Raw genomic sequence first — 12,799 nt, 5'->3', positions numbered from 1 at the left:
GGAGAGGCAGGACTGAGAGATGTGTGCTGCATGCAGTTGTGTTGATCCCTTCATATTGCTGGTGGTCAGTAGTAGGGATGGGCGAGCGAGAATATTAAGTTCAATCTTGCGGCGAATCGGGCTCTCGCCGAACAGGAGGATCATGCAGCCCTGGAAATCCACTGCAATCCCCAGGCACTAGGGATTAATTACCCTCCAGTGCCTCGCACACTTTTCTCAATGAATGCAGCCACAGCTGCAATCATTGAGAAGATGCCCAGCACAAGAGAACCTCCTGACATTGTAATATAAGTATCTCTTACAAATGATAGATTTGTATCTTTAACAAATGTAATTTGTTAATAAATGTCTTTTACCCGAAATTGGTTCATCGAAATTTTGCAGACCTAATGCAAGTTCGAGGAAATTTTCGCGAGAATGCAATAGGCATTGTCGCTCATCCCTAATCAGTAGACATGGGGTGGAGAGAGGACACCACTGTATTCGTAAATAGTGCTGTCATCTACTTGCCTTTGCTGTTTGGCAGGGCTGTATAACAATCAGAGGTGTGCAAAAATGCATATTACTTGGCAGGTAAAACAGCTCTTATATGTATTACAATAAAGTATTTAGAATATTGCCTGCAGTTACCCTTTAACTACAACTCTGCTTCCAGTTTTTCAAAAAATCTACATGAACACAGCTTACCTGCCCCTGCTCAGACATGGCTTTTTCAAAATCTTCGATTCTTGTTTGGTAATGAAGAATGTCAGCTTGTAGTTGCTCTCGAGTCTGCAGAGATTATACAGTTTTAGCTGAATCCAGATATCTATACTACTAATATACAAGAACTAGTATATAATCCCAATAAATATACTAAATAAACTAAAAAAAGACAATAATGAAATATATTGTGTATGGGAGCCAACTCATTTTTGGTATAGATTCACTTGCAGTTTTCCTTTATTATGGCTGGAATCACAATTTGAAAATAACAAAAGCATAATGGAAAAAGGGGAAATTTAATATTAAATCACCTTGACTTCCCGCTCTGCATCCAGGGTTCCACCAACTTGTTCCTGCAGAAGGGCATATGCCCGCTGTAAGGCCTGGTACTCCATAGTCAGCTGGCGGAACCTCAACTCTGTCTCTTCTTTGGCCATGCCCTGTGTAGAGGATATTTATGTGTATTAACATAAAATTATGTTGATAAGTTTTCTTGTCATTTCAAAAAATGAAACGCTATGTTACATTATAAAATAATCATTGTAAATGTTGTTTTGTTGTATAAACTTAATAATATTGAGCAATTTTGGTAAACATATGCAGCCAGTCATTTGACAATTCATTTTTATCTAGCAAACATGCAGCTGTGATGCAGAAACCATGCAGAAAGGTAATTTCATTCACATTAAGGCTCTACTTAAATAATAATGAGGTCTATAACCTCATTCATCTGCTTTATGTACCAACAATCAAACTACAAAGATGGTTTTTAGTAATTGGTGGCTATGGGAAACTGTTTTGAACAGACCCTTTCTGTATGGGAGAGATAGAATGGAGACTGCTTTGGGGGTGCTTGAGAATAGTTCTACATCCTTAAGTAAGGGATCTGAAATCATCAAATAACCAACAAAAAGCTCTCGAGTGGAAGGGTGCAATGCCTAGATCAGGGGTCAGCAAACCCAGGTCTTTAGGCTGGTAGTTTGTTCTGGCCTAATGTCCCCCTGGCCATTCCGGCCTAATGCCATCCGGGAAACCTGCAGGGGAGCCAAACGGCAACAAACTACCGGAGATCCAGAGCTGCATGCGGCTCTTGAGCCTCCCTGTTGTGGCTCCCTTCCCTATTTATCCCGGCCAGCATTAACACTTTCGTCGCTGGGGTAAATAGGGAACATTCCCTCTTCTTCGTATGCATTGCGGAGGAGAGGGATTTCCCTTTAGGGTGGGACTCAAGAGAGAGAGTCCGGCCTAGTGTGCTCCTGCCCACACCTGAAAGGACCTAGTGGCCATAAAAGATTGCTGACCTCTGACCTAGATGAAAAACCTAATACTAATCAGGTCAATTGTGCGCTCTGAATGTTTATGTGACCAGTCAGAACGGTATTGATCACCAGTATATAAAAGCATAAAATACCAATGGTTTGAATTTTTTGTATCTTTCCTTGGATAATTTCCCTTCATTTCCTTTTATATTATATTTCTATTATCATTTTAATTTATTTAACTACAAATTACTGCTTCAATGGTAAAAAAAATTATATCATATTACTTATGTACAATCAGACCCTTTAAAAACAAATACTGACTGCTCTCATATACTACAATTATATACGATCAACCACTGAACAAGGGTACTTTGGTGTCCATCTTTTGGGAACAAATAGATCATCATAGACTCTTTTTAACTGGTTCCATAAAGGTGACACCATGTTAAAGAATGAAGAATTTTCACCTCTTCCACATCTTCATCTGGAGTGCAGGGGGTGCGATCAGTTCGATCGGTCTGGTATGATATTGAGGAACCATCAGAATCCAGTGAGGCCTCTTCATCATAACCAAAGAATGTTTCCACAACTGGCTGATAGAGGGAACACAGAAGAAATAGAACATTATGCTAATTTCTAAGATTATAATTTCTGAACATCAGCCAATCAGCTAAAAACTCAGTTGAGATATCTATACTGGGATACCAACCAAAGCTTTTCTAATCCTACTCAGCCAGTTCTGGGCACCACTTGCAGACAGCAAAGGCAGATTTTGGACTTCTGTGCAGACTAGATGTGGCTAAGCAATGAAACCTGGTACAAGACCCTCCATGACTTGTGACTGGACAATAAGGAGCAACAACTGATAAGATTATAGCTCTTCTCTTGCACAAATAAGTGTGCAAACCAATAGAGCTCCCACAGAAGTGTGCGAAGTCTCCATATTCAAGTCTAAGTACTATTGGGAATTTCAGTGGTTAGGAATATAGAAATAATTATCATGGTGTTTTTTAATATACTTGAAATTTAGGTGTAAAGATAAGTAGCACACCTGCAAAGAAACTCAACATTAAAATATCTTGAACAAGCAAAAGATTTACTGTACAGTTAAAAAAAAGGAACAGCTTTAGCTAATCAGCTCCAAATGAAGTTAGATCCATTGAATCTGGGGTCCAATACCAAACAGTAATAAGATAGTAAGGCTACACTACATTGCCGAAGATTTATTGGAACTTAGATAAGTGGGGCTTACATAAGTCTAGTATGAGCTTGTTTGGTATCCCAGAGAGACATTTTGTTGGAATTATTCCTAATGGAAACACAACTGGAAACTGCAGTCAGGGCGTCAATGGTGGCTTTTGTGGGTCAATGGGCACAAGTGCATGGTTTGCCTTGGAGAGCAAAAAGACAACCTTTACCTCAAGGCTGAGGTTGAAATAGCAGACAGTAATTGAGGTGGAACACCTGTAACAGTCCCTATTAAATTTATCAGGAAGCAGTACACAGATACACTGTCCAAAACTAGTAGGAAATGTCTTGGCAATGCAAATACAAAGTAAAGTCTTCTATGATGTTCACATAATATCTTAATTTAGCATGTCAGCAAGGGGTTAAATGAATTACACATTTAGGTAATCAAGTTTTTTTTACTTTCATATTGGCAAAGTTTAATCGAATCAGTCTCTCCATTTGCGAACAGATCACCTGTGGGAAAAAAAACCTGGGATGGGGCAAATAAAAGTTGTGTAAAAGAGTTACGAAATGTAATCAGATCTGAAACTGAAATAAAAATGTGCTGTGCTTTAACTTTAGAGGGCAGACTTGACATTGTATAATCTCATGATGGATGTCACTTGTGCTATGGAGAAACAAATCTCTAAATTTGAGCTTCACTGCATCCGCTAATCAGGAACAGCAGTTGCCATGATTTGTTTGCTATGATTCTTTCTAATCATAAAAATCAGAATAAAAATGGAAAATGGTTTTACCTTGGGGAGTTTTGTCATCTTTTTCCGCTGTTTCCGCAATCTTAAAAGCTTTTCTCGGTCCTGTAGATAAAAATTAATTACACAGAGAGAAATTTTCCAATTTGCATCTGGCATGAGAAGATTGAAATACAGCATGCAGGGTGACTACCCCTATAATGCATGGATAATGCAGGTAGCAGGCTTAACTCGAGTTTGTCACTTTAATACCTCTATTCTTTTTACATTGTACCTAATCAGAGTCATAACCAGGCAGACGCCTTGTAAATGAATGGGAGCATTTTGTGTGCTTTGTTCATAGTAGGACAATATTACTTTTAAATGTAAATGACGCAGCATCTGGCATGCTGTTTAATGGGACCAAGCACAAAACAGGCCAAAGCCAAATTCTACATGTAACATGGAAAACTTCTGTTCTATATGGAAACTTATTGACTACATGAGAGGCACAGGACACAATGCTCATTCTTCATTTTGCAACATATATTATCTAGAAAACTTAACCTTAACTTACTTAAATCACCAAGCACACTCATTTTTATCTAATATGGGTATTATCTTGTCCATTTCATGCACATTCTGAAAGCTTTTCTCATACCTGGTACAACCACAGCTACTTGTCACAACAGGAAGACTGCCTTGAGTAAGGATGAGAATATCTGACTTATCTGACCTGCGCCTCTATAGACCCAAAGAATGCTTTTGTATAACACAAGACAAATAGAGCAAGGTGGGCTTAAACAGGGGTGAGGTCTGGTACCCTACACCCTAATATGAACTGTAACCAAAGTGTACCTTGCTAAGCATAGTTTGCAATGTTCAGTGGAAGACTTAGCCAACAATGGGCCCCTATACAGAATGGCCTCCCCCCACCCCGATGAGCTAACTTGGAGTCACTGTGGGGCCCCCAGTTGGCTAAGAAGGGTCTGGGGGCCATTGTGTAGTGGTACACTTTGCACCTCCCTATGTCCTCCCCTGCCAATGTTTATATTTATAGTGCACCTGACTATATAAATTTAATATCAGCAGTCAGCTCAGTCCCCCCTCTCCCTAATCCCAGAACAGCTTTTTGCATTACCAGTTTAAGAGTTGAAAGTCTTCCAGGTCAGTAAGGGGAGAGGGTGAGCTGCAGAGAGACTGACTCAAAGCTGAACTCAGGTCAGCCATTAAACCAATTTTTGGCTCTCCTTCTGTAATTAGGCTCAACTGCTGGTGTAGCACCTTATTCCACAAATCCTCATACACAACACTCTCCTTCACTCCTGCAATGTGTATGGACCCCTCAACAACCTTATGTACAATGCAGTACACTTAGTATTATACATGACATGGTACATGGGGTGGATGCATTTCCAAGTGGGATCGGTCATCCATTGGGGAGGAAAAGGGCATTTCTGCCTGTTCCTTACTCCTAGGCTAACTGCACATTTACCTGTAAAGTTAAAAATGCCTATTTAAAGGCTGATCAGAGGTGGCCTTTAAATAGTTTTAGAATTTTGTGAATTTTGAAGATAAATTATTTCACAGAGCCTTCAACTACAGATGTCAGTACAAGAATATACAACTGTAGACTTTTGTAAAATGTTAGATAAAACAATCATAAAGATCTGTGCCATAATACTTACAATGACACTCTTCACGTACCCTGCTGTTTCCAGTGTCTAGAAAAAAATACAAATCTGATAAAACAAGAAATAAATAACTTATTGTTCAAGAAGCCATTAATCTGCAGCGTATAAGCGTGTATGATTTGACAATAGCTATATATAATAATATAATAACAACTTATTGATATGCCATTGTCTCCAGCATAAGGGAACAAAAGCTGCTGCATCTGGCGATTATATAGATAGCTTAAAACACTGATGAAAGTTTATCACTCCTCAGCTCTCTGACCTGGTACACAGACTCCTCAATAATTGCATTTATTATGGCATACATATTTATTAAGGTATGTAACTCCGTTGCTACATATTCTTTTATGTAACATATCCCTGCCAATTATGTGTCTGGTAATTAAAGAGTACCTGTTCTTTGTTCATGCAGAGCTACAGCTGTATATATATAAAAAAATATAGATTTAGTAAATCAATCACATTGTGCATTTTACTACCATGTAGGATACAATCTTGTGAAATGAAAGGTGCATCCATGGCGGCGTATTGGCAGATTTGGTTACAGTGCCGCTAATTTACTACAAAACAATGCATGGACAGTGCTAGATGCATTTATTTGAAAATCCTAAATGAAGTGACTTGTCACATAACAATGTGTATTGGGACAGTTTATCTTTCAGCCAGTAAGCTTTAATAGGCTAGTGAAATGAAAATTATCTTACTTTAGAGAGTTCATCAATAAATATTTGTTGTTCATTGATCTGCAGTCTCAGGAAATCAATCTCTCTCTCTTCTCGACTTTGGTCCAGGTCATTCAGGGAGCTTGGTCTTCTTATATCTCTTCCAACTTTTTGCCTCTGTAAAAAAAAATGTTAAAGTTTTCTAAATAAGTTTTTTAAAGTTGTATTCAATACACACACACACACACACACACACACACACACACACACACATATATATATATATATATATATATATATATATATATATATATATATCAGTTTAACTGTTTGCATCATATTATCAGTCTGTGATTAAAAATTGTTGGTGCCCAATGAAAACTTGCCACAAGCTGAGGCAGTTCCAAAAAAGCATATGCTGCCTTCACTGAAAACTGCATTTCAGCAATTGCCAGACTTGTAAATATAAACAACTGTAGGTATATTATTATTATTATTATTATTATTAATATCTTTATTATTAATATTATTATTAAACAGTATTTATATAGCACCAACATATTATGCAGTGCTGTACATTAAATAGGGGTTGCAATAAATGATCTTAAATCCAAAACTTCGGCTTCCCCACTTCTGAGCATTCCCAAAGAGTTTATGTGACCACAATTTAAACAAAAGAACATATAGGAAGACTTAGAAAGTAAGAGGCCAGTAGAGCTAACTTTTGCAGGAATTGTTGAGACTTGCATCTATCATTTCGCTCTTTAAATCTACAGGTCCACTGAATATTGATTTTCACTGAAGGTAATGCATGATTTTTTCCATCATATGGACAGCTTAAATTATCACGTATTGTGACAGGTTTACTTTAAATTCTATTTGATACCAGTCGAGGAAGGTTGCACTTACAGTGCCTATGGGCTCAATGAAACTTACATGTAACATGTAAGTTGAGTACAATGATACCAGGTTTATTGCAGGATATGGATGTAACACTTTTGTTTTTGGAAATTATTGTTTGTGATTATTTGTAATGCGGGCCAACAAAGGAGTACTGTATACGCAGTGCTGATTAGTTCTATGGAGAAGCAAGTGGGAAGGATGAGTGGACATCAGAAATGTTAGTTGTCATCCCCAGTTAGTTGCTTAGTGATCTACCACTTGCCTCTCCATAGAACTAATTAGTGGAACAATAAATGACATTGGGGGGCCACTTTACACCACTATTCTGTCTGTATGTAGCCTATAGACTGGTGCATATTACAACCTGATATGACACTGAGCACTACATCCATTTATACAGCAGGCATACAGTCAGTAGAGTTTTGTGAACCATTTAAGCATCAGTGGACATTTTTCTGCTGTGAAACATCATTGTGTAACACATATTATACATTTAAAAATAATAGTTGGCCAAGTATAAACTACAGCAAATCGAAAATGCAGGTATGGTTTCATATCTCTGAATCAGATCCAGAGCAAGCATGCAGAAAGTAAAAGTCAATGGAAGTGTATATTTCTTGTCTCTATACTTGTTGCGGGTCAGATCTAGCATTATCGGTACATGCAAAAATAGCAGATGTTAGTAGTAGGGAAATAGCTCTCACCATTTCTATGTTCTCTTGGGTTAGAAACTTCAACTTGTTTTCCATTCGTCGTAAGGAATGGGACATTTCTTCATTTTTGCGACTGAGTCGCTTGTTTTTGTCCAGAATAGGTTTATATTGACTCTCTGCTTCTCTCAGGCGCTTCAACTGCAACAGAAGATCACAATGTAAGCAATAGGCATAGAGTCAAAAGAAGAATATACTTTAAGTCAAGAATGGTTGTCGGCAATATGTAAATGTATGCACAAACAGATTCTTGGAGCATGGAACTTGTCAGAACTTGGTACTATGGATATACTTGTTTTCATGAATTGGATTTAAAGCTGAACTCCAGTTAAAGTACGCCTTTAAAGTACTCTCTAATCAAGAACCATTGCATCTTCACTATGTTGATGTCTTTTCAAATAATAAAAATTCTGCACATCTGTAGAATTTCAAAAAGAAGCAGCACCTAACTAATTAGCAGCTTATATATAATGTATAGCATACTGAGAAATCTAAAAGGCTAACCTTTACAGCTAAAACGAAACAGACATACCAGTTCATTCCTTTCTTCAGACAGCAGGGCATTGCGGTCTTCCAGTTTCCGGATAATTGCACTTAACTCGGCAATCTTAAGCTGGAAGCGACGAGCATCCTTTTCATCCAACTGCTGTTCCTGAAACAAAGACCAACTGCAAATAACTGAACTAATGATAAATGTTTCGGCATAACAAAAGACTCTGAAAAGTCACCGTCACACCCCAACCAAGAGCAAGACACGTGACACATATGGAACACGGGGGCATCAGGGAAGGGGAGATGTATGTTCATGAAAGCACAAAGAAGCCATAGACATCTAATGAATAAACCAATAGACTCATTGCCATTTAATAAACTTTCTCATCCTACCTAAAATACGAGTTATATTCTAACTATTGTACTCACCCAAAGACTTTTCTATTCTGCAACAGCAAAATGATATTCTTGATGAAATACAGCTGCCTTGAATGACAACTGACTCCCTACAGTATAAAGCCAGCTACCTCTTCTGGCTCCATATTGTCACATAGAATATTTGCCTTCTGTAACCAAAGAACTGTCGCTCTAGAATTGGTCCCAATTTCATCATCATTATACAACTGGTGCAGGAGAGACTTTGGGTCAACAACCTTCAGAAGCTGGTTGTCTAGATAGCTATGCAAATAAAAGAAAAGCCATGATGGAAGCTGCTGTGCTGCAAATCCAAACTGGGATTTTATTCTCAAACTTGCAAATAAAGAACCAAGGCACACAACACTCAAGCAAAAAGCAAAGCTTGGCATGATCTGTTAGCGCTCAAGATGGATTCCACTTTCGAAGTAAAAAAAAAAAACAGACATATAGATATATAAAATAGCATCACATGGGTGTCATCTTTAAAAAAAGAAGGTAAGTCCTAACAACTAAGCCACAAACGATGTACACGACATGTTATGTGCAAAGCAAGCCAAGCCAAATTTGGAGCATCTTCAGCTGAAGAGTTGCTTCAAATATACCAAATCAAAATTATAAATAAACACATTTATATTTTCAAAATTGTATAATGTAGAAAGATATGTTTTAATGAATATATTTCCTTTAAGTTTTTTGTTGTGATTATAAGAAAAAAAGATGACATCTTTGATGTACGTTAAAGCAGCTGAAATAAGACTACTATGATATCTAAATTATGATTGTAACTATGCTGCTTCTTAGGCATTGTATTGCGAACATTATGATGTAATATAATTAATATTAAAAAATGTAAAGTAAATATCGTATAAGCAAATTTAAGCAGCATATTACAAGTCTGGCTGTGTCCCAGTTGGGCAAATTTACATCTTTCTTGCCTGTCCTGGCCATTATCTCCAGTGCAGAAAGTGATAGGAAATACTATAGAACATTTGTTCATGAGTTGTGACAAGGACAGGAGTTGGTGGGAAATCTCTTGTCTATGTTGCTTTACTTTAAAGATATCTCCTCTTACTTCATGCTGGGATAAAAAAATAACCCAACAAGGGTTTCAACCCAAAAACATTTTTGTTATGGCTTTACCTATATACTTAAAGTTCAGATTAAAAATGCATATGATTTTTAGTTGAGTTATGTGCTTTGTGTATTTCTCTCAGATTAGTTAAGTCAGCTGTCGGCAAACTCTGGCCTTTAGGTCAGATAGGGCCTAGCCGTTAGTTCGTTCCGTCCTAACGCCCTCTGGCCGATCCGGCCTAATGCCGCGGGTTGCTGCTGGATCGGCCAGGGGGCATTAGGAACTACTGGAGCCGGAGCCGCTGGTGCTTCGGTGCCGCCTCCTTGCTGTTGCTCCCCTATTTACCACGGCCGGCGTTGATTCTTCTGCAGCTGCAGTAAATAGCGAAAGCTACCTGAAGGGAAATCCCGCTCCTCCTCAATGCATGCCGAGGAGAGTGATTTCACTTCAGGGAGTTTCTCTGGTAGCAGGCGGAGCCATTAGGGCGGGACTCAGAGTCCGACCTAATGTGCTCCCGCCCACTCCATAAATGGTGGCCATATGGCCTAGTGGCAATAAAAGTTTGCTTAGGTAATATGAGTGTAATTATTGCTGGCCACCTTCCTATAAAAAGATAATTGGTTATTGTGATTGCCCTGTAGCCGTAAATCTTCTAAGTTACTGAGAAAGGTCAGAAGTTTTGTTCTAGGATAGCAGTGGAAGGCGTATAGATTTTGTTTTTAAACAACATGCTTATTTTTATTATCCTTTTTTACATAATATATGTAATTCCATTAGGGTTGCTAGTCAGGACTGTTGATGTGTGGTGTCACCTTTTATGTTGGATCAAGTTTTCTGCATCCAGGCAGTATGAAAGCCACATTTCATTTAAGGCTAAATGGGATAGTCTATCTTCTCCAGTCCTGGAGAGCTTTAAGAAATTGGGCTCTGAGGGACAAAGGTGATCTACTGCTGTGATCATGGAGATCAATCATCTACATTGTACATGTGTTTGGCAAATAATAAACATAGCAAAACTTAAAAGTGGTTGAAGTTATCAAACTGCTCGACTAAGAATCATAAGGTAATAATTATGAGAATACTTTAGAAGGGGTACAGGCCTATTGTATCTCTGCAGTTTCCAACAACATGGAACTGGTTTCAGCAGTTGGTCCTTTTTTTCTGTTTTGGAAAGTCTGAGAGAATGGATAAAACCTATTTTTTTAGAATGTTCTGGTCTAGTAAAGACATTACTGATGCCGGAACAGGGGGGACATTTCTTCAACAGGGATATAGCTCCACTGCTATCACGGGAGATCTTATGCAATCCAGCAAACCTGGAACAGATCTGGTCTGGGATTGAAAATTTTTGCCAGTTAAAAGCAAATGATTTTTAAGAAATCCTTTGCTAGTTTGCTTAATCAGCCAGGTTATCCCATGATATTCTACCTACGGTCTTGGAGAGCTTTAATAAATCATTGTGTGGGGTTGGGACATATGGCCAGTTGTGTCCATATGAGATCACCCAATACATGTGAGAAGTATTCCACGTCAAGGGCATTAGATTCATCCATTTAGATATCAGTTTTCAGCAGCTTTAAGTATTTAGAGATACATAAGAGGACAAATGGCTATTTGTTTTTAGTATAATATAATGAAATATTTTATTTAGAAAGAAATTGTGTCCTACGCTACACAAAACAGCAGGATACTATGGGGTACAAAACTGTTAAAAAGACTCTTTTTTAGCCAGCAGTATCCTTACAGGGCTTCCAGAATGATCAGAAGCTTCTCCTGCACCACTTGCAAAAGGTAGTTCTCTCTTTGGGCTACCCAGATGACGTTCAGACTCTTTGAACTGGGTAAGCTGCTCATCTAGAGCCTCCTTTTGGAGCTGCAGTCTTTCGGTATGGCCGGCTTGCACACCTAACTCTTTCTCCAGCATGTGGACTGCTCTGTCTTTAATTTTAATTTCATCCATCTACAAGGAGAACAGAAGAGACATCACTTGCATGAAACACATATGGAATTGTTGGCCTCATTGAATGAGCATGTAAAAAGCTTCCATGAAATACTATTTAGTCAGAATTTTAAATATGTGACTTTAACATCTTTGGGCAATAAACCTAAATAGGTAACATTTAAAATGCAAACAATTAAAATCAGCTTAGTATCATACCCTCAAATAAAAGTTGCTGACCACACAGCTATAGGATGGTTGACCACATATACACATATATATTAAAATAAAAAAAGTGGGGATGTTCTTGTTAACAGCCAGACTACCAATATTTTTCAGTGTAAGTTTAAAAAGAAAAACCATTTATAACTTGGTTGTAGCTCAACTTTTTTCCTCTTCCTTCAGTAATAAAATACATGAACTGTTTTGGTCACTAGCCATGTATTTCCTATAATATAATCTCAAATGTAGGGAACACTCACCTAAAGAGTTCTCCATGCCTTTCTATTTTTGATTGTGTTAAAGTGCCCTTCAGAAGTTTAGTTTCTAACTTGTTCAAAAAGGAAAATTGAGCTAGCTATAGGTAAGTCTGTTCTCATTTAATGTATGACTATTTATATATATATATATATATATATATATATATATAAATTCCAGTGTTGGTTCTTTCATGTAGTATGTACATGTGACTATAAGGTAACCTAACCTTATTTGACAAATGTGACATATACCTTACACACGTCACCTAGGTTTAACAGGTCCTCTTTGCCAGCTATACGTACTTAGTAAGTTTGTATTGTGCATCATTCTGCACATACCCAGCCTTAAGGTTTCTAAGATCAGTCAAATAACAGTTGCAAACAATAGTGATGTCATTACTGTCTACCTAAAAAAGAGGCTAAGAAGTAGGTAGGCTGAAATAAAACTGGGTAGGCAGATGATCCCAAATCTACAGCCACAGGTAGATACCTGAATGTACACTGTTTTTGTAGGCAACGTTATTCAAAGAGGTGAGAGA

At 37.8% G+C, this 12,799-nt stretch overlaps 1 protein-coding gene across 5 annotated transcripts in view; it reads right to left on the bottom strand.

The window, feature by feature from the left end:
* JAKMIP3 (Janus kinase and microtubule interacting protein 3) overlaps positions 1-12,799 on the bottom strand; it is a 79,964-nt gene that overhangs the window by 15,014 nt on the left and 52,151 nt on the right. For 3 of the 5 annotated variants that reach the window (XM_072424195.1, XM_072424197.1, XM_072424196.1), the window contains exons 4-12: positions 11,587-11,802; positions 8,394-8,513; positions 7,856-8,002; positions 6,291-6,425; positions 5,578-5,613; positions 3,956-4,015; positions 2,435-2,560; positions 1,017-1,145; positions 688-771 (exon numbers count right to left, since the gene is read on the bottom strand). In XM_072424195.1, coding sequence (XP_072280296.1) covers positions 688-771; positions 1,017-1,145; positions 2,435-2,560; positions 3,956-4,015; positions 5,578-5,613; positions 6,291-6,425; positions 7,856-8,002; positions 8,394-8,513; positions 11,587-11,802 — 1,053 coding nt within the window. The remainder of the gene's footprint in view (positions 1-687; positions 772-1,016; positions 1,146-2,434; positions 2,561-3,955; positions 4,016-5,577; positions 5,614-6,290; positions 6,426-7,855; positions 8,003-8,393; positions 8,514-11,586; positions 11,803-12,799) is intronic. The other 2 variants (XM_072424198.1, XM_072424199.1) reach the window with 1 other exon arrangement.

The sequence above is a fragment of the Pyxicephalus adspersus genome, chromosome 10, assembly GCF_032062135.1.
Source record: "Pyxicephalus adspersus chromosome 10, UCB_Pads_2.0, whole genome shotgun sequence".
Lineage (NCBI taxonomy): Eukaryota > Metazoa > Chordata > Amphibia > Anura > Pyxicephalidae > Pyxicephalus > Pyxicephalus adspersus.
This window is presented reverse-complemented; position numbering and strand designations above follow the sequence as displayed.